Source organism: Idiotropiscis lumnitzeri, chromosome 6, assembly GCF_059441095.1.
Source record: "Idiotropiscis lumnitzeri isolate Australia: NSW breed Sydney's pygmy pipehorse chromosome 6, RoL_Ilum_1.0, whole genome shotgun sequence".
Lineage (NCBI taxonomy): Eukaryota > Metazoa > Chordata > Actinopteri > Syngnathiformes > Syngnathidae > Idiotropiscis > Idiotropiscis lumnitzeri.
This window is the reverse complement of record NC_142396.1, coordinates 16,005,162-16,027,233: the sequence shown is the minus strand read 5'-3', so window position 1 is coordinate 16,027,233 and position 22,072 is coordinate 16,005,162. Positions and strand designations below refer to the sequence as shown.

The following is a 22,072-nucleotide window of genomic DNA, read 5'->3' as shown; positions in this document are numbered from 1 at the left end:
TCATACTTAACGCGGGACACTGCACACATTTTTCTAGCACTATTTTGTGCGTACGCAGCATTGATAAGTACCGCTGCTGCACACTCAATCATCATTGCACTTTTTCCCTTCAAGCATTTTTTTTTTAATAGGTCATATACTTTGCACTGGAAGTTGCGTATGCATCTTTCAGACCCCGTTTTGTACGCATACCGCATTGATAAGTGAGACCCCAGAACTTGCCCGGACTCAGTTCATGCAGATATAGTTGCATCAGAGGCTTATTATGTGACTACTAACTTCAGCCTTCACTCGATGTCACTCTTTGACATTCACGATAAGGATAATTCTGACATTGTCTTCCTTAAAATTGAGAAGGACACGTCTAACCAGATTTCCTTTAGCTGTGGCTTAAACCCTTGTGGACCAAAATCAGTTAATTGAATCAAGGATTTAGTGCGGCGCGTGTTATGTATTTCAAATAGTGTTAAATACTTGCAGAACATTTCAAATAAATAATACATGGGATGCATGGACTAAACTTTTTGATATATTGCAGTGCCATGCTACACAAATAACATTATGAGTAATTACCACTGGGACAATTTACATATTTATTAATTACAACACAGCTATAAGGTATTCCTTGTCTCTTATTGGTCCCCGTCTAATAGTGATAGTGCTTCAACTGTTAGTGTCCCATTCTTATCGATATTTAATCTCATCAGAAAATAGAGAGAGGGCTCCCTTAGAGCAATTTATTGTTGCTTGTCAAGGTGATCGGTTCAGATTTTCTGACTTATCATAGGTGCTCAACTGATCGTTGTAGTGACGAATGCAATCTAAATACGAGTGGGATAGATCAACTGTGAGCAGAAAACGCCCCTGTCATGGAGCAATATCCTTGTTTTAAATTTGGTTATGCAACGTGGTTGTGGTTGCAGCTTTCAAAACCTGGAGCGTTGATAATGCTGCACCTTTCCCCTTCTGCACTCAATGTCCTTAAATGAGAACTTTACGGGAGTGGTATGGTTATAAAGCAGCGTGCTGTGTTTCTCAAGCTTGTTCTCCACTGCGTACCATTTTTTATTTGGCCATCATAAATCTGATAACCCTGATCAAGTGTTGTACATTCAGCCTGTTAATGAGCTACCCAGGTTATTTTGTGTTGCATTGCTTTTTGGTACCTCACCACCATAGACGGTAACACTATGATTTTTATTGTGGTACACATTTCATTAGTCAGCCATAGGAGATAATGTTGTGGAAAGAGGTCATAGTTTTAAAAAAACAACCACAACTTTGCAAAACGTGTTGTCATTATGATCACGGGACATATTTTGCAAATAAAAATTGACTGCCCGGGTAGTGAAATGCACAATGTCAAAGTGAGTGTCAAGGACAGGTATGGCTACCGTAGTCTCGAGCTGTCATCCATCATTGAGAGCATCTGTATCCCCGCCTCCTGCGGTACGTAGCGCCACGTTAACTGGGTCTGACCTCAGTGGAAGGAATGACGACACAGGAGCATTGTTAAGTGCCTGCAGAGATATGACCCAAAACAGTAGCATATTGTCGAAGGTTAATGTGAGGAACTGGCAGCTGGCACCATATCTGAATTTGCATCTTATCATACTGAAATATCAATTCTGCCCCTGAGACTGCCTTTACGTTAATCAGTCATCTGCTGTTCCCGTATGGGGGTGCAGTGACCACTTTCCTGCTTCCTCACGGGGCAATGCTAGAGATTTGTCAGCGTGTCCTCTCTGCACTCCCAAATGTCAGCGCTTGCATTATTATGCATGGCAGGCAAGCATCAGAGTGACGGCTTCTGGTTAAGGAAAGGTCTCTGTGTGAGAGAGCTAGTAAAAGAGCGACATAAGTTCCACAAGTTGTATTGTATTTAATGGCTTTCAGAGTTTGAGGAGGAAAAGAGGTGTCCGGGTTGAGATTAAATGACCATTGACTCTTTCAGACTTAACCTTGCTTAATTATCCACATAAAAGGGAATTTCACTTCTCAAAACACTTTTCAGCACATGCAAAGATGTGATGAATCGGGTTAATTGGTACAAAGATCTGTGTAGCCCTCTGTTTGTGTGCATTGGCTAAATGTGTCTTCTCTGCCTTGTAAAACCTTCAAGATCAGCAGACTTATAAAAGCTTGTCTTCTGGAGAAAAGGCTAGGACACAACCAGGACAGACCTGGAAAAAAAAATGGACTGTTTCTTTTTACATCAGTTGTTTGTAGTTTTTCCTCTCGTCTACTTTGTCCTTTCCTTTCCCCTCCCACTTTTCCTCTCTGCCCCCTTTTCCCATTGCGTCGTAAGTCTGTAGCCATGCCTCTGCTCACAGAATTTTAATTGGCTGACTCAGTATCATTCCCAAAGAGGGTGGCTTAGCTTGCTACTTGGGCTTCTGTCAAAAACAGTTCGAAAGTGTCAGCAAAAACTTTTTTCCGGGTAATCTGTCAGTTATTTTATTTATTTAATCGATGAATTGGATAAAAGAAAACATGTTTTAATTTCTACCCATTTATTGAAAAATAGGACATTATTTCAAATTGACAGCGCAGAAGATTCTCAAGATGAATCAGTTATGATTCACCTACTCGTTTGGGCCGTAACGTGTCAGAAAATGGACAAAAATATTCTTTGTTTTCCAATGTAAACACAAAAGATAGTCATTCTGCTTTCATGGAGAATTAGAGAAATTGGATAATATTTAGTGTTAACAGGATGAATTTCTGAGGGTTTGGACAATTTGAAATTAAACTATGGAGAGCAAATATGCAAATGATTAATCTCTTATTACAAATTTGCAATTAAATGATTAATTGTTGCACCTCCGGTTAATTTTATGTCCTGCAAAATTTCTTTAAAAATGCTCTTGTGATTTTATATTTCAACTGTATGACATATCTGAAAAACGGTAAGATTTGTTTTAAGTTGAAGTCGCAAAGTGTATTCTTACAAAAATTAAAAAGAAAAAAAAGTCGCAAAGTGTATTCTAACAAAAATTAAAAAGAAAAAAAACTTTAAAATAGTTTGGTGCTTTTATTATAAAAATATTTGATTGCAAAAATAGAAAAATAATGATTGTGAAACCCCAGGTCCAATGATAAATTATGAAAGAATAAAGTGCGTCTTTTGTTTTTTCTGCCATGTTTGTGGAGTGCATCACTGATTTTTTTTTTTTCTTTCCTGATTTCCTAATATTATGTATTATTGAAACAAGTAGGACCCAAGAGCAGGCACGGAAGAAGGCAAATTTATGTGATGAACGTTTATTGAATGTGCCAGGGGAGTTTGGAGAGATTTTCTGCAATGAGGTTCACAAGTGCGGGGTACTTGCTGGCAAGGGGTGAGGCGAGGTGAGGCGAGCAAAGCAGGAGTACAGGAAAGGATGCTGCTGCAGGAGGAATATAAAATACAGGTTGAGATCAAGGCAAGAGTGCGTGGATATGAGCTGTATGCGAGTGACTTTGTGACAGAGTGACACACAAACAGAGAGGAAGGGGCGGGGCAGCACCTGACACCTCTTGGCCGCGAAAACACCTTAAGCCAATCCTGGTGTAAAGGTCAGATGACAATAGTTTCCGCTCTTAATTAGTTACAAGCTGCTGGGCTGTTGTTTGACTGAAAAATAACCTCTATCGTAGCACATCGTGAGTGATAACCTGTTGTTGTGAGAAAGTTAGATTCGATAGTTTGGTGCCAAGACTGCGTGATGCTCTACTTTTGCCTGTGTGTGTTCTCATCACTCATCCCTTACTTTTACCATCTCTTATAAGCAGACTCTCCCGAGGCCTCGTTTTGTGACCTCAACTTGCCTGCAATGCAAATCAAGTTTTGCAAGCATGAATGCATCTTCCTTGCAAGCGCGACACGTTCTCAGGGAAATGCTTTGCCTAGATGTAAGTTAGTAGCTCACGTTGCTGCTCCCACAAAACAAAGAGCGGGGATCTCGCTTCAAGGCGTTTGAGGCCACAGGGAACCACTGAAAGGGCAAATAGATCGATGGGCGTCAAGGAGGTTGTGGTAGTGAAAGAACGTGTCGGATCATGACTCATAAGAGAATAAGGCTGGTCAGATTTATGTTAGAATTGCTGTTGTGGCTTTGTTAATGGGCGCAGCAGTGTTCAGTGGATTTATGTTCACTGCTTTCTTTCCACTTACATTCATAGAAAGTGAGAGGCTGAGTGGTTGTAAAGTCTGACCCCATACTTTACAAACTGCTTTTTTTTTTAGTAGTTTAACATTTTGAACATTGTCCACATACACATTTATGGTTATAAATATGAATAATTTAACCTTTTTTTTTTCGTCTTGGCATAGGAATCATGCATCTGTTTCACACAATAAAAAAACGCTCGTATTGGATTCACCCCAAGAGGCAAAATGACTGCTTTTAAGGCAATCAAATTCCAAAATTAATTGACCATGATGTGAAAGAATATAATATAGAATAGAGAGTTTAAACTTTGGAATTGGGAACTTTGAATTTTACCTTGGTGTATGCATAAGAGTAGTGAATAATTCAGCTTCTCCTAAGGTCTACAGATTGAATGAAAAAGTGATTAGTTATGAGTGAAAGAATTCCCGAACTGTTTTCAAGCAGTTACATTTAATTTGGGGAATACAATATATGATTCCACGAAAGTAATGGATCACAGCACAGTTGTCTTTGGGGATGCTCCATTAGGCTGCTCTACCAGGCCGAGCCAAGCGCACTCCCATAACAGACACGATGCAGCATATTGAGTAAAGAAAAGGAAGTGGGCACGTCTAAAAAAAAGTGGCACCAGCGCTACCGCAGCTTTTATAACCGTACCATCAAAGAAGTATCCAGGACATCAATGCTATTGAAGCATAAAGACAAAATGCTTCTACTTTCTAGGTAACGTTAAATACATCTCTGGTCTCATTCAGAATGACATGATGATGAAAATGATTATTCCTCACAGGTGGAAGCAAGATCAAATAGATAAAAGAAAGTAAGGTACATTTTCAAAGGGAAAGAGCCGGCCAAGCGACCAATGCACATTACAAGCAGAACTCGTGTGGTGGGTCTTTTCAGGTGTTTCATATCATGACATTTGGTTGGAAGAACTCTTGTTTATTTAGTTTAACGTAATGAGTCATAACTAAAGAGATCTGTGGCGGGGAACCAGAGGTAGATTAAAAGAGTATGGCAGTGAGCATTTAAAATTGCTTTGAAAGCCAAACAGATGGCCTGCTGTCGCGGAAAAGAGCCTCTGCGGTCTCCATCTACAGATGGGATGCATCAAGTTTACCTCCAGGGAATCTGCTTCAAACTATCAATTAGCCACAGCAACATAAAGACATTTTGGGGTTGGGAAATAATATTCACTTGTTGACGTCGCTCTCATTTCTCATATAATTTTTTTTTTCTTAATAAATATGCCGTAAATGTTTTTTTGTGTTCAAAGCCCCTATGATATATGCTACTTAAAATTTTAGAAGAGGTCTTGGATGTGTTGAAATCGCCTACAACAGAGTGTGTTTATTCCATGATTACCATTACCGCTTTCTCTGACAAACAACAGATCATTATAGCTGGTGGTGTTCAATGTTCCATTTTGGCAGTTCTGGTAAAACATTACAAGTGGGAACATTGTGTTTGTATAGATTGTGATGCATGTAGATTAATTAGTAAGCTAAAAAGAAACAATTATCACCCTTTCCTCGCCCCGTGAAGTGATTACCTTGCCTCATTACACTTGTTTGACTTATGGCAAAATGTGATTATATCATCTTATCAAATGTGCTGACCCCTTACTTGCTGAAGTCTTTGAAGTCCTCTGCATGCTGGTGAGGAGATGCTCGCCGGAGATCTATTACAGTGTTTATATCGCCGCAAACTAATTGCACTGAGGGGAACTCGAGCCCCATTTAGAGTTGTTTAACCTAGACTGAAAAGTGCAGCTATTAACATCCTTCATGTGACTGGGAATTTTATTATTCATTAGTTGCGTGACCTCAACCAATTTTATAGCATAGGTTATGGTTTATCTTTGTGATTTGTATGCAACTCTCACTTGACCCCCAAATTCAGGCTTCTAGCATTGTTCCTGCATTTAGCTAAATACCAATAATCTGGAGAATTTTATTTTTAATGAATCATATTCCACTTGAGGTTTTACTGTATACAAACCACACGTTGTAAGACGCTAACAGAAAGCTCTCAAATGAGCAAAAAGACTATATATCACGTTAAAAATCACATTAATGGGACGTTTGTAACACAGAAAAGATGATGTATAATTGTGTCATTACTTTGCCTGTGTGTCGCCGTTTCAATACGGTTACCGTATTTTCCGGACTATAAGCCCCTACTTTTTTCCAAGACTTTGAATCATGGAGCTAATACAACGATGTGGCTTTTATGTGGATTTTTCTTTCACCGGTAGGGGCGCTCTATAGTTCAGAAAATAGGCAAAATAAATCTTTTTTTTTTTTGCTCTCGGGTCTGTTCTGTTTTAATTAGCAAAGTAGTTGCCGTGTTAAAAGGCACTGTTTTAAGAATCTGTTTATGTACCTTTATGTGCATTCACAGTCCAAAATCGTTCCGTACATCCAGTAAACAACTGATTTTTTTTCAACATAGAAAACTGCGGCTTCTACTCTGCGGCTTGTATATAGGTTTTTTTTTTTTTTTTTGCCAAAAGGGAGTTGCTGCAGCTTATAGTCTGGAAATTTTAAATGTGGAGGATGGTACCGTACGCTCGAGCCTTGTAAACAGGTTCTTCTGAATGACTTAACGTTGACCTTAACCCGAATATTGCCTGCATGTTTCTTGACAAGAATTCATTTGATGCCGGCCCACAAGTCAAAGCATGGCATTTTGATTAATAATGCGTTTTTAGAATATGGATTACGAATTAAAATCCACCTGTTTTTAGCTATCTCAAGGGGTGGCCATTTTGCCACTTACTCTCAACTGAATACGACATGCCAGTTGCTCAGGCCTTAGATAAGTCATGGCAAAGTTTCAGAAAACAGGTGAGCCCTGATTGGTCTGAGCTCTGAGCAACTGGGCTGTTATTTTCAGTCGACAGAAGTGACAAAATGGCTGTCCCCTGAGATGGCAAAAAAAAAGGGTGGCTTTTGCTGCTTAACTCATATTCCACAAATGCAATTTTAATCATAAGGCCGTGTTTAAACAGGCACATAGACCATATTTGTGCAAAGGTTTCTTTGGGGTTGACTTCCCCTTTAAAGTTCAACATTAGATCCAACCATTGACTCTATAAATAATCCGACCTGGGACTGTCAAATGAGAATTAAATGAATGTTCTATAAGTAGTTGTTGATTTATTAATTAACGCTACTTGTCCGTCCTTTCAATTCTCACTCAGATGTCTGTGGTGGAAATGGAGGCATATGTGAGCAGTCAGTTTGATGCGCTTCGCCGATTGGTATATCTGGAAGAAAAGAGGACCCTACACCTTTTAGATCTCAAAGAAGCATTCCTGACGGCATCTGCTGCAGAGAAGATTGCAGAGATCAATGTCCAAACTGAGCGTCTCCAGGAAGAAGTGGCCAACATTACACACCAGCTATCCTTGTTGGACAAAGCAACAATTAGTCCTGTACTGGCAGCAGAGGTCCTCAAGGAAGCATCAGTACCAGGCCATAGATTAACGGTAACCTTTCCTCCGTCCTTCTTGCACTTCCCAGCCAATTAATGCTGTATCCCACTCCGAAAAGGATCTCAATCGGACAATTTGGAAAAATTAAGCTTGTGGTTTGCTATGAGATTTTTTTCCTTTTCTTTTATTTTTACTGCCAAATTAGAAGTAAATATCTGAAAATGTTCAGCTGGTCAAAAAACAAAGTTCATAATCATTTGAGAGCCACGTATGTCCCTTTGTTGAAAACATTTTAACACATCATGTTGTTGGTGCGCTACAAATTACTTGTTTAAAATTTACAATTGTCCACAACTGAATTAATTAGGTTTTACAATGTGGCAATCAATTATACAACCAATATCTCCCATGGCAGAAATGATAAGTGTGTGCGCCCTTGAGAACACAGACGTGCATGTGCAAATTTAAGCATGAGATGCAGCAGCACACATTAAATTAAATCCCTCACGCATTGGTTGTATTAATAAAGGACGGAAAGTATGGGACATCATGAAAAAAAAAATTTAATTGATTGTAATGCAAAAAACGGTAGACGGTCTAATGATCAAAAAGTCATGAATCAGTCTAAATTGATGCAATATTGCTGATTATTTGTTGTTTCTTGTTGTTTTGTTAATTTGAATAGTTTGGGCTTGAGAGAGCTTAAACATGGCAGAAGCAACAAATACACTTCTCTATCTTTATGACATGAAGGCAGACAGAATATGGAAATGCATTTTTTTTCAAATTTTGATTCATTGATGAATTCACAAAATAATCAATAAATTAATTGTTCATTAAAATAAGCGTGAGTTGCAGAAATTTATTGACCATTAATCCTGTTGCACTCCATTTTTTTAGATGCATCTCGGTTTTTTTTTTTCTTTAATTGAAAGTAAAGTTTCTGGACTTACACCCGTGAGCCAATCCATGATATTGGTACCTCCTTTAAGGGAATGTCCGAGTGATTATATCTATTTTTGATTTTTTTTTTTGTACGTCATGTGCTTGTAGGTGAAAAAGATAATGAAAAATGTTATTTTCAGTTTTGTTCGTTTCATGAGCAAAGTCAAAAACAGCAGTACCACAAATGTTAGCGCTACAGATTGAGCACTTGAATACAACTTATGGGAGGAGGGATCCCAGTCATCATGGGTCGACTGTTGTCAGCATGACAGCACAGCACAGCTCCTCAAACTGGTGCTTGCGGCGGCACACTAATCGTAAGTTGATGTAAATTAAATTAATCAGCTAAGTCAGGGATGGGAAAGTTACATGTTGAAAGGGGTAACAGTTTTTTTTGTCGGTGTTCCCGGGGGGGCTACATCTGACCTCGCAATTCCTATGCATGACAGAATGCATGTGCATGTTTAAAAGATCCAACCTTTAACAACAAAGTCTTTGAACAATCGAGTAATAACCGCATGCAATTAATTAATTAATTAATTAATTTATTTATTTCCTTCAGTGCCAAGGGCTCTTACTCATTTTTTTTTTATATTATTCAGGTACTGTTCTGTGTCCTGCATGTCATTCTAAATCCCCAAATGATTAGGCATTTTGCACGTTTTAATTTAGATCAACATAAGATGTCTCTCATCTAGTGGTGAATAGTGATATTACAATTTAAAACTATCCAGTGCACCCCTGTTAATGCTATTTGCAGGGATAGATTCTGGAGCCAGCCCATGGATAGTGAAAATGTGCATATATTTCCATATTTTTTTTGTAAACACAAGAAATTCTTCCAAAAATGCTCATTCCCCTTGTTTACACAAAAAAACAGAGGTTGGCAATCCCAGAGCGAACCTACCCCCGTTTTTGTTTTTTTTAAATATTGAAAAAAAAATGCAAACTTAAAATGGTGCAGTTTTCTTCTTGTACTAGTATTCTATATTTTATTTAAAATTAAAATAGATTTTGTTCAATAAAAAAATGTTTTCCCCCGATTTACCCAAAAAGGACAGTTTAGAGCTGTAATTTGTCTCTCTGTCTACCTACAACTGAGAATTTGCATCGAGCAATTTGCTGCTATATCACACTTCAACACTTCGCGAAGTTGCTGTAATGCAGACTTTCCATACGTTATTACGGTTGTTGCAATTATTTTTTTAGACTGTTTATACTGTCCGTACCATATTATGTTATCCATATCTTTCTCTCTCTCTCGGGCTCTCTCTCAAAATAATTAAAGTATTGTAAATGCTATTAAAACATGCCGAGGCATAGAGCATGTTTATTCAGATAGCCCTTGGAAAATTTTAAACTCTAGGATGGGTTTCTGAAAATGTTTATGTATTGGTTTTTGAAAAGTACCGTAACTGCAATAAAAAAAGCACGTTTGCCCTAACATGATAACTAAACTGCACATTTAAAATATTGATTTAAAAAAAACAAACTTTTTGATTATCATTATGGCCCTAATCGTGCAGTCTTAGGTCAACTTCAATGTCACATTTTCATGGCTAACAACCAGTCACAAGGTAATTCAAGTTCAAGAAGTCATGTGTTCTAACTTGGGCCTCTGTTGCACACTGCAACATTTAAGTTAATCGTTTTATAGACCCATCTCTGATGCAGTCCAGATGTGATCTTTGTGCAAATGGTCCTCTGGGTCCAAAGAGATTTCTGCAAGGAGTATTTAAAGTAATCCTTTGACTTTTACTCTTTTCCCCTGACAAATTATCTGTATTCATTCTATTCCAAGGCTAACCTTGGCTAAAACTGGGCAATAATCCTGTCTGCAAAATTAAAAAGAACACATTTTTGCCCCTGAGGTTAAATTGACATCTCTTTGATAATACTTAGCATGAACCAAAGATTGCCAATGGCTTTGTTGTAATTAAATAACACGTGTCCAACCAGAGATTAGGTCTATAAAGAAAAGCCTGTCAATAAGCAATTACCACACATGCCATTGGCTGCTAAGAATAAGCACTCCACACAAACATTTAGTATGGATCTATTGAATCGAAATTAACCACATTAACACATGCTATTACCGATATTGTATCTGGTTTATTTATTTCCATGCAGGTCAGTAGTTTGTCAGGACAGACGACTTCTGTTTGAACTTGTGCACTGAGCTTCATTGTTCCAGTGGCCCGACGTATATCCGCTTTCTTCCATCCGTTTAAAACTCAGTAACAGTTAATACGCTCCCACAGCTCTACTTTAAAAACGGAATAGCAAGCATTTACTGCCCAGTGGCAACAAATTAAAACAGTATATTGCTGTATTTGTCATAGGTTACCGTCAGCCAGGGTATCTTTAATGTACCGTACTTTTGACGATGCGGTGGGTTATGTAGACATCAGTAGTGGTTGAATTTCTGCCTTCTTGGGCTGAGTTCATTAATTGATTGCTGGTGGTTATTAGAGCTCAAACTTGCAACCAAAAGCTGCATTTGCGTTGTTCCCATTTAAGACGTAAAGTTAACTCCAATGGGGTTACTAATTTTACATTTGCCAAAAAACATCATAGTTCAAAAAATGTAAAAATGTCAAATCTAATTTCATAAAGGTAAATGGAGTGCATGCAGCGTTTAATCTACACAATGGGTCACGAACCTTTTTGAAAGTGAGAGTTACTTTCCAGGCTTTTTAGTTTGATACACACTTGTAAAATAAGAAATTTTCAGGAATTACTTTAATAATATTCAAATATATTGTCATATAATGCATTATATTCATTTAGGCGACACGGTGATCAACTGGTTAGCACGATGGCCTCACAGTGCAGAGGTTGTGGGTTCGATTCCGGCTCCGGCCTTCCTGTGTGGCGTTTGCATGTTTTTCCAGTGCCTGCGTGGGTTTTCTCTGGGTATTCCGGTTTCCCCCCCAAAAAATCCCCAAAATATCCATGGCAGGTTGACTGGACACTCTAAATTACCCCTAGGTATGTTTTGTTGTTCGTCCTGTTGTGAAATGCGCTATAAAAATAAAATTGTATTGCATTTTATGTGTGCCCTGCAATTGGCTGGCAACTAGTGCAGGGTGTACCCTGCCTACTATCCAAAGATAGCTGGGATACGCTACAGTGCCCCCCGCGACCCTCGTGAGGAGAAGCAGCTCAGATAATGGCTGGGTAGTCAATTATGAGAATACACTGATCATGATAAAGATTTTCACATTAATTAAGAAAAAGATTCCTAATAGGCAGCAGTCTCTTTATACATGCATGTGTTCACATTTTCACAAGGTAATTTCTGCAATATTTTTAGAAAAACAAAAATCTCCCATCACTGGTGAGCTACTTCTATAACAGTCCCGTGGCTTACCTGGTGCCCATGGCACCACTTTGGTGAATCCCGATCTAAACCATATGTGGTCCAAAGTGACTTTACCAAGCCTTACGTCTCCATTAGAGTTATCAGTGATTCATGCACAGCATTCCTGATTATCCTGTCCTTGCTTGAGGTAGAATAAGACATGGATCCCGCAGATCCTTAAAATAATCTTAAAACACACGGAATACATGAATCTAAAAATAAGGCCTTAATTTAATTGTCTTAAATCAATCATCAAGTCTTAAAATGTAAACACATGAGTCCGAGTTTATGGATACAAGTAATCTCAAATCTTAATTGCCAATTAAAAAAAACCCAAACTATTTAAACAATAGAAACAGCAAAACTGATTTTTACTGACGGTCTTCATTTAGCCGTGACTAACTGCAATTTAGCAAAGATGAAGCATGAATAAAATAACGACAGCGGAGTGACGCACTGATGACTGACGGACTGGGCCTTGACATGATGAATGACAGGCAACCTTACCCACCACTACATTTTACATGAATCCACTGAAAAGTTCTGCGGTAGTACTTGGGGATGTCGTTTTGGAAACAAAAATGAGCATGTGAATTAGCATTTGGGGAAAATGTGGATTCATCAATACTTAATATTTCCTCCCACAATTCAATTTCAATTCAATAAATCCTCTGAATTGATTCACCTTGTGGCCAGTGGGGGATGCTTAGCTTTTGATTCGCATCACTGTTCTATGGAAGAAAGTTTTGTTTGACCCACAACAAAAGCATACGGCAGCCTGAAGATAGCAGAGCCCCTTTTATTTTTAAATCTGACAATTAGAATCATTTAGGATTCCACTGAAAATTTTGCCCTTAGCCCCAAACAAACAACTGTATGTTTATCTGTAGGAATTAAAGAGTAGAAATAGTGCTTTATTTTTCAGCACACATCCTATTAGCTGCTTGAGAAAATAAGTTGATCCCAATTAAGAACTAATGGCAACTATAAAATCAAGCTGAATAAATACTGTCCACAGTTACACCCACATTAAATTTCTCACTCTCTTACATCAAAAAAGTGTTGCGTATGTTATGCAACTCAAAATACAGCAATGTCAAATATGTTGTACAGCTCATAAATGAAATCTTTTTGGGATGTTTACATATGACTTGGGGACTTTTACACAAACCCCACCGCACTCCCCATCAAACCATTTGACAAGATTTAAAACACATTAAATTTTCATCTTGACAAGACAGACGGCAAGTTGCTGCACGACACTTATCAGTTCTTTTAAGCGTTGCGCTTCCAACTACTCTGTGGCTGCAAAAAAAACGTCACTAAAACCCTTCTGGCCGCAGTCAAGGTCCAGCTCGGCAGTCCAATCAGTGCTGTGCGAGATACGAGTGCCAATGAAAGAAGCAATCTTGTACTCTTTAAATCATTGTGCCATTATTTTTGGGCCTTGCTCAGGATATCACTTTTACTTCAGGGATTTAAAGTCCCAATTAAATTAAAATGAAATGTAGAAAGCTCTTTATAAACTTACTTAAAAAACATGTTGGCTCCCATACAAAAGCAAGAAAAGTACATCAACACAGTGTAATGTCAATGCAGAACTTCACCATTTAGTTACCTCATCTTATTTATAGATGAGCATCAGTTGTCTAAATATATTCCAGGGATGTCTAAATTTTGCATTTTTTAGCAACCCATGACATGGAAAAAAAATATTAAAAAAATAAAAAAGGTTTGGGGGTTGCGACAACCACATCCCCCCACTGGTACCTACTACTACAAATAACAATTGGATTAATACAACACTTTTCTTGATATGCAAAAAAGAATAAAATTAAAAAAAATTATGTATAATGCCTCAGTTAACAAACATAAATCCACCTTCCGAAGAAAATAGTTTACACATCTTTAGCTCAGATGCTGTTCTGAATGTGGAGATGTGATTGCGCTGCAGCTCAGTCCAGGTGTGCATCCTTCAAGTGAGATACAAGGCTGTGAACCACCCCAAATCCTAAACTGTCTAACACATTCTTCCAATTTCCATTGTTTTCCATGAGAGTATATATTTTTAAATCTACATTTATAGTTGATTACTACAGCCTAAACCAAAGCACTCCAAGAGATGAGTGATGCAAGGCAGCTGCTGTGAGCAAAATGAGTTGAAAAATAACTAGAGAGTATCAATTTTGTACACGTGTTTGAATTAATTGCATGTCTTGTGTCCATTATTTGCCTATTTCGGCGGCAAATTTAGTTGTAGTACAATCCTGTGCCATTCAGTCCCGCTGACACAAAAAAAAGAAAAATACTAAATTGACTTAAATTAGGTTATTGATTAATCATTTTTGGTGCTGCATTGCAAATATTTTCTACAGTCTATTGTTGTTTTTAAATTTACAGAAATAGGCTAAAATGGGAAAATTGCCAAAAAGGCTCCTAAAAATAAATATATATAAAAAAGAGTAGAGCAATCCCTCTGATCGCAAAATGAGAGTGAGAATTAATGGGTCCGATCCACCAGCTGTGGCCCTAGTTAATTTGAATTATGTTGTTTACCTTGTACTTTATTACCCACTGCACCTGCACAATGACTTTTAGTATTTTTTTTATTCTTACTCTATTTTTGTCTTTCTCTGTGTTTGCAGCATGACTTTGAGGCCAGACCAAGGTAAGGATTCCACTTTGATCCATGTTCACCTTCTTTACGGCATGATACTTAAGTGTAAAACTATAGGCACTTGAAAAACTCTTCAGTAGTAATATGACAAGGAGTGCCATCTTTCTCAAATTATTTATTTATTTATTTAAAAAAGAAGTACTTCAAATGCCTCTAATGTAAAAGTACACTGCTTTTCTTGTGAATAATTTGCACTATTTAAGTTGAGTTTTTTTATTTTTGTCTGAAAATTGTTGACTAATGGAAGAAGGGGTTCTCTCGATTGTAGCTGTGGAGCGTACAACATCAAATTTGGCCGAATTTTGCTTTTATGGTTGAGTACTGACACGTATTTCACACAAAATTTTTTTAACTAATTAGTCACAAAAAATTCCATGATTAATCGTGATTAATCACATTTTTCAACTACTATTTTTTGAGAAGCTTGTAACAGATATTTACTTGAATAATATCTTGGAATTGATGCAAAATCACCAAACATGAAGTATATTTAATTCAAAGGCTGTTCTAATAGCTTTCTTTGATTCTTGAATACGATCTAAATGGAGACATCTTTACAGGCATTTTTCTTCGAAACATTTCTCAAAACTGCCCACGAGCGCCACACTCCAGCAGTGTTGGTTTGCAAGGCCCAACCTGAACACATTGTTTTGTTCTGAGACTTGCTGGAGATGTGCAGCTAATATGGCGCCATATTTGCAAAGTATGCAAATTATATTTGAAGTAAATCAAACTGAGTTAATTGAGTTAAAATATTTAACCGAGTTAAAACATCTTGGATTAATCACCTGAGTTAATGCTTTAATATAGACAGAACTAGTTAATATCTATTTGTAGCTCGGAGTTGAACATAAAAACGTACACATAAAAAAATGACACAGTTGCTCAGGTAACGAGCGAGCACAGCTCACCTGTTTTCTGAGTTTGGTCATGTGATGTTCGCAAGTCATAGTTCAAAGTAGTTGCTGAGAAAGTGTTGTCAGTGAATTCATGGAAATCGGTTTCATAGTCCTTGTTGCCATGCCAACCAAGGCAGATTTTTCCAATTATGTAATGGGTTAATATGGTATGCCAACATTTGAATAGCTTAGCTTTGTTATTTTCCTTTTGGGAAAAAAATGGTCCATCTCTTTAAAAAATTAAACAATATTTGTCAATTTAGGCACAGTTTTTTTCTTTTTTCATAAATATGCTGTATTAAAAATAAGTTCGTCAACTAAATCTCTTCGTACAGAATGGGTGTCAAACTCGCATAGGGTCCCAAAACTCAAAGCACACTTTAGGCGACAGGCTGAAGAGGATAAACATTTCATAAACAAAGTCAAACTTTTTTGAACATGGATATGTAGAAATGTACTCAGTTTCCCACCGGATTTAAAAGGCACTGTTTTCAGCACGGGCTTTTCTCTAGGCTATTGTCAGCTAGCTGCTACTGAATGACCTAACGTGCGATTGATCACCCGAAAGTGCGATAAGGCGGCTGTTGCGTTGCAGCTCTATGAGATTATGGGATATTCGTGTCCGAGTGTGTTAGCCAAACACCACTTGAGGCCGACTTAGAGTCGAGTTTATAATACAAGCACTTGGACAGATGTTTGGCTTTTTCTCCTTTACTTGCGCTTTTTTTTCTTCACACTTCTATCTTTAGACACATTTGTACAATGTTGTGGTTGCATAAATGCATATACATGCGTGCGTGCGTGTGTGTGAGTGCTTTCGAAAAAGGACAAAAAGAAACCAATGAGCAAGACATTTCACGCTAAGAGGCAGATTTATCAAACACTGTTATGCCAGCAACATTTCCGCAGCTAATGTGACACTTGGCGCTCTAATTTGAAAACAATTCACACCACTTCTGTTGTATTACTTAGCAGACTGATGCTAACACCACATAAAATCCTTGGAACACTACATTTCGTTGAAAACAGACTATGGCTAATCCTAAAAATGTGTTTTCCTGCATGTGAATTAGAATGACAATACTTAACTAGGCATTGATGCAAACCAACTGAGACGTCCGACTGCCTCGCAAACTCCGCCCCTCGAGCCACACGTGCCACTGCGCATGCATACGTTACGTCATCTAAACTTCTCAGGCAAGAACATGATACAAATGCTTACAAATTAGTCACTGGTAAAGGCACTTGCATAATAAAGATGAACATATTTTGCTTGGAGAAGAAATCACATTGTGGCCTTTTCTACAAGTTTAGTTTTTTTGTCAGGGCTGGTAGGACTGGTCTCCTGGATGTTTTAAGTCTACCTGCCGTAACACATTTGATTCAAATGATCAGAATGGTTATCCAGCTTCTGCAGACATTGCTGATTATGTGATTATTTGAATTAGGTGTGCCCACTCCTGCTCTACGAGTTGGTTACCCGGCAAGGCAATTAGTGTCTTTCATCTCTTTGAGGGTGATTGAATCGCTAGAAATGACAGTTTTACTGTCTCGGTGTGGAAGACGTAATGGCACTCCTGGGCTATGCAGAGGTGTGAAAATAGAGAAACTACTCCTGCAACCCAACTCCAGTTCATGTATGTCTTGTTTTGCCTTCTGCACAATTGATCTGTGGCAACATTTTTAAGCTTATGTTGGGTTTATTTTTGTTCGTAAGGAAAGGACACTTTTTTTCTTTTTTTATCTTGGTCTATGTCAGACTCTCCCAAACCTTTTCCATTCCCAGACTTGCGCTTATTGATCCGGCGCTGCGTGTCAAATAAGAAAGGTCCTTTGCACCTTCTGGTTGTCTGCCTGTGCTCTCTCCTCAAAGTGCACCTTCCCCCCCATAGAACAAAAAACGAGACCATACAGGCAATCAGCAGATCTTTCCTTTTTGTAGCGGAGCATATTCTCCCTGATCAGGAATACGCGTCAGCACCCCTGTCCCCCAACAAGATTAGTTTCTGATCGTGAATATACATGTTCATTAGTCCTGGTTTGTACTGGAACTCACATAAATGTAAAAGATAGTGGATAAGGAGGAGGGATGGCTGTTTGTTAAACGCACCTGTGCACTACACATCTCGCACTTAAAGTGCAAATGTGACATAACTCGCTCGGACGAGATTCTTTTTTGGTGCATGTGCAACTGGCTTAGTTGCACGTGTGAGATACGAAAGGCTCAGGTGTGTCACTAACTTGCACTGACAAGATACGTTAAGATGGCACACGACTTGCATATCTTGTGAGCCCAAGTTATTAATGATGCATGCTTGTTCAGCCAGTAGGATGAGCTCACAGTTTGGAGCAGATGGCAGCAAAGTTGGACCGAAGGGCGAGATCCAGCTGCCCTTGATCAAGGTTAACTGCTACATCTTACACACTCGCTGATATAATTACTCTCAAGCACCCAATATTGCACCAAATTGCAATTGAGCTGAATCTTTGGTAACTAGTGGAAATGAACTTTGCAGAGAAATCTCACAAGGGGAATGCTATCTCTCTTGAGTTATTTGCATTTCATGGCTTGACTGGGAGTGAGCATTTGACTAAATGTCCTTGATCAAATTATTGCAAAATGAATGAATAAATTATATTTTAAGTTATCAGAGAAAATCTCTCTGAATATTCTGATCTCCTTTTTAGATGCTAGTGATGTAGTGAGCCGAGTATTACACGTTGGAAATGTTGCCATACTGTAGAGCTCTGTATGTATGAATGTAAATAATCAACAGCACCTCTGCTGGTTGAAGCCGAGTAATGCCCTCAATTTTTTCCTAAATGCTTCAAGACACAATTAATTAGTAATAAATTCAAAATCAGCTAATTTATTTTCATGGTCTCTAGGTTTTACAGTATCATTAAGAGTATCTAATCGGGTTAAGAGAATAACAGTGAAAAGAGACATAATTCCAACATGGATTTTGTAAACAAAAGAAATGAGTGAAAATTGATTAGACAGCAGAAACACAATTCTTCTCTCTGAGCCCGATATCACTCCTATAGACAAAGCATTCCCCTCAGACTATAATCCTTATACACCCACACATCTTTACACCAGTTCCACATCAATACATTGCCTGCCAAAGTCTTCTGAATTTAAATCTCGCTTTTCTGCTCTCAGCTCATCCACCAGATTGTTGCCTTAATGAGATGCACTTTAATTTAAATTTAAATTTCATCCCTCTGCTTTAACCCCCACATCTCCCTTGCACTTCCTGACCCTCCCTTGTTTTTTTTACATAGGCTCTATATTGATGCACATCAAATACGTTTGTATGAACATTAGGAAGCTCAGTGGTCCTGAAAATGATTTTATTGTATTTTATGCTACTTTAAAGTTTGCTACATAAAAGAGAATCAATACACACTATGTAGAGTATGACTTTATATCCAATACACACCAAAAGGAGTCGAACAATTTCCGGGCTACAGTGCGCAACAGTCTATATCTTCAGGACTATGAGGCAGTATATAAGCCGTAGCAACTCCTTTTTTGTGGGAAAAACAAACAACAAAAAAGATATACAAACCGCACCAGGCTATAAGCCGCAGGTTTCTATGTTGAAAGAAAATTAGTTGTTTACTGCATGGACAGAAATATTTTGTTCTGTGAATGCACATAAAGGTACATAAACAGATTCTTAAAACAGTGCCTTTTAACACGGCAGCAACTTTGCTAATTAAAACAGAACAGACCCATGAGAAAAAAAAAATTATATTTATTTAGCGTATTTTCTGAAATATAGATCACCCCTACCAGTGAAAGAAAAATCCACAGAAAAGCCAACGTTGTATTAGGCGGATGGTTCAAAATGTAGGAAAAAAGTAGCAGCTTATAGCCCGGAAAATACGGTAATTCACTTAGTTGCCGACTTTAAATGAAATTTTATCCACAATATTTTACAAACAAAGGTTTGCTGGTGGAGTTTTCCTAAATTTTGCAATTCCCTACTTAAATGTATTTACTTCTTTAAAAGTAGGACTGCCAGGATTTTGAAACTACGAGAGCCGTCACTTTGACGAATTGCGCTCTGGCAATGATGATTAACGTGATGCTCGAGTGTCTAATAGAGGTATTTTGTTTTTTAAAATTCTTTTGAGAGTATCTTCTTAAATATTGCAAATTAAGTATGTCACATAAATGAATGAGAAACGGTTGGAGTACCTTTTGTCCCGTGCGGCGCTCATGCTGCGTGCGGGTCACCTGTTATAAAATCTATTCGTTTGGTGCCGAATGAAAGGAGATGCATGTTACAAACGACATTACTGCCCTTCACTTAGAAAAAGAACATTAAATCTAAAGTATGGCCCACAAAACTACTGCGTCCTGGGCGTACCCCAGAACTCTTTTTTTTCCATGGGGGAATTCTGTCACATAAGCTCATTATTTTATATACTTCGACTGTCTGCCATGTTCTGGCCACAATGTCGTGACGTTCACATGGCTGAGGCAAGGGAACTCACCACTTCTCAGACGAGCAATTCATCCTCAGTCGTCAATATTTTGAAGCAGATACAATGCTGACTCTATCAGCTTTTTCTTTTTTATAGATCACGGTGTCCAGCAGCGTTTCTCAATGCAGTCGCTGGTTGCAACGGAAACCCGGCGGCAACGTCTCTGCACAATGTGCATAAGATGAAGTAGAGCTGTCCAATTGACAGACACAGCTTAGTTAAAGTAATAATTACTCTTAACTATTTTTTATACAGTTTAATACCATAACATTGAACCTGGGGAATGAAATATTTTAAAAATGAGGAAAAGTCAAGAGGCCAGGAGCATCTTATATTTATATAAGCACAGTAATAAAACATCAAAGTTTGAAAGCCGTCAAAATGACTGCTCTCGTGGTCGTTATTATTGGAACTATCTAATAAAACCTGATGATTGAAATCAGAAGGCCACATGAATTATTTCATCTATGTAGGATACCATTGACATTTGTATGTCTGTACTCAGCGAACTACAGTCATTTACCATATCACACAAAGAAGAGAAGCAAATCGTAATTGTCTGCATTGAATTACCAAACGTTCTTAGTTCTTGTTTGACGTCATATAAAAAGTCGCTTGGTTTTATTTTCATGAATTTTACGTATTTTTTAAGTAAAACTATTGGTGCTTCAATGAAGAACACCACTAAACTCAATATTCCATCAAAGCTGCCTAAGATCAGTTGATCAGTCAGATCATCAGGAAAAAAAAAACAGTCCCTAATCCTTCTAGGTCGACTGTACTGTGTTACCAAGTTTGAAACTAATAATTAATTGGAATTTCTTTACCGCTATATGTGAATATTTAACTAAATTCCTATTCATTCATTTGTTTTGTATCAGTTGTATTGTGATGGTTTTAAATTAATGTAAAATAATTTCAAATTGTCATTGAAAGCAGATTCCAAGGCTAAACCATCCACCTTGTTGAACCGTTTTTTTGGCTTCCCTTTTTCATAGCGTCAATGCACACGGTCACCAAGGGGACAGCCCTGAGAGGGCATGCTCGTGGAGTCACTGGAGGACATCTCATCAAGATGTCTTTCTGAGTAGTCTGCCCTTCACATGGTCAAACGGATGAGCTTAGCAAGGCAGGGGCTCATGTTTGGAGGACATAACATACATAGAACTTAAAATAAAGCGAAGGCAAGGACCTGCATTTCCTCTTGAAAAGTAAAAGCTGCAAATAATGACATTACGTGCTCAAATAAATTAGTTCAAACACAGAAATGTTTGAATTGTGAGACACAAGCTGTTTCCACGCACAAATGAAACAATTGAAGCACTGCTTTGTGTTAAATACAAAATATCTCTGTCTGGTGGGGGGGTTACTCACTGCCTCAAATATAGAATCACAACTGAACAAGTATGACGGTACACATACGGCTTATGTGAGTCTGTATTTTTTCTTTTGGAATTAAAACGGCAACTGTCATCAGTGCTTTCATCCGCCATAGAAAATCATTCAAGCATTGTCTAAATCATCCTTAAGGTGCTTGAAGAGTACCGTCCTGAGTGTCTTAAGACACTCTGCATGGGGAGGTATGATGCTGTATATGCAACACCGTTTTCAACAGAGTTGCCTTCAAAGAATGCAACCTTAGAGAATCTGAAAAAGTCCCTCAATTAGTAAAATACAATACAATACAATTTTATTATTTTTTTGCACATTCAGAAGATTATAGTAACAAATTTTAGAGCAAATGTCATACAGCTTGTTTAAACTTTTTTTTTTTTTCGCAACTTATACACAATAATCAGATTCACCACTGACACTCTCACTTGATCACCATTTGTTGCAGAAACCAACACAATATTTGTTATTTTCCATTCTTGGTTGGCAGCAATGGTGCTAAATGGCTAACTCTCGCTGCCATGCCGCCACTGGCATGTATTAACAATGCCAATGCCAACAATGGATTTACAAGCGATGTTGTTATTATGCTGTCTGTTACCAATTATATGCATCACTGGCCGCGTCGACAATTGTGGGATTAATTGATTCACATACGGACATTTCTGCTGATTGCTAGCTCCCTCGCTGGCATCACTGTCC

At 38.0% G+C, this 22,072-nt stretch overlaps 1 protein-coding gene across 1 annotated transcript in view; it reads left to right on the top strand.

Moving 5' to 3' along the window:
- Positions 1-22,072, top strand: part of trim44 (TRIM family member 44) — a 50,191-nt gene that overhangs the window by 6,001 nt on the left and 22,118 nt on the right. The window contains exons 4-5 of the mRNA XM_088297479.1: positions 7,360-7,647; positions 14,548-14,570. Coding sequence (XP_088153605.1) covers positions 7,360-7,647; positions 14,548-14,570 — 311 coding nt within the window. The remainder of the gene's footprint in view (positions 1-7,359; positions 7,648-14,547; positions 14,571-22,072) is intronic.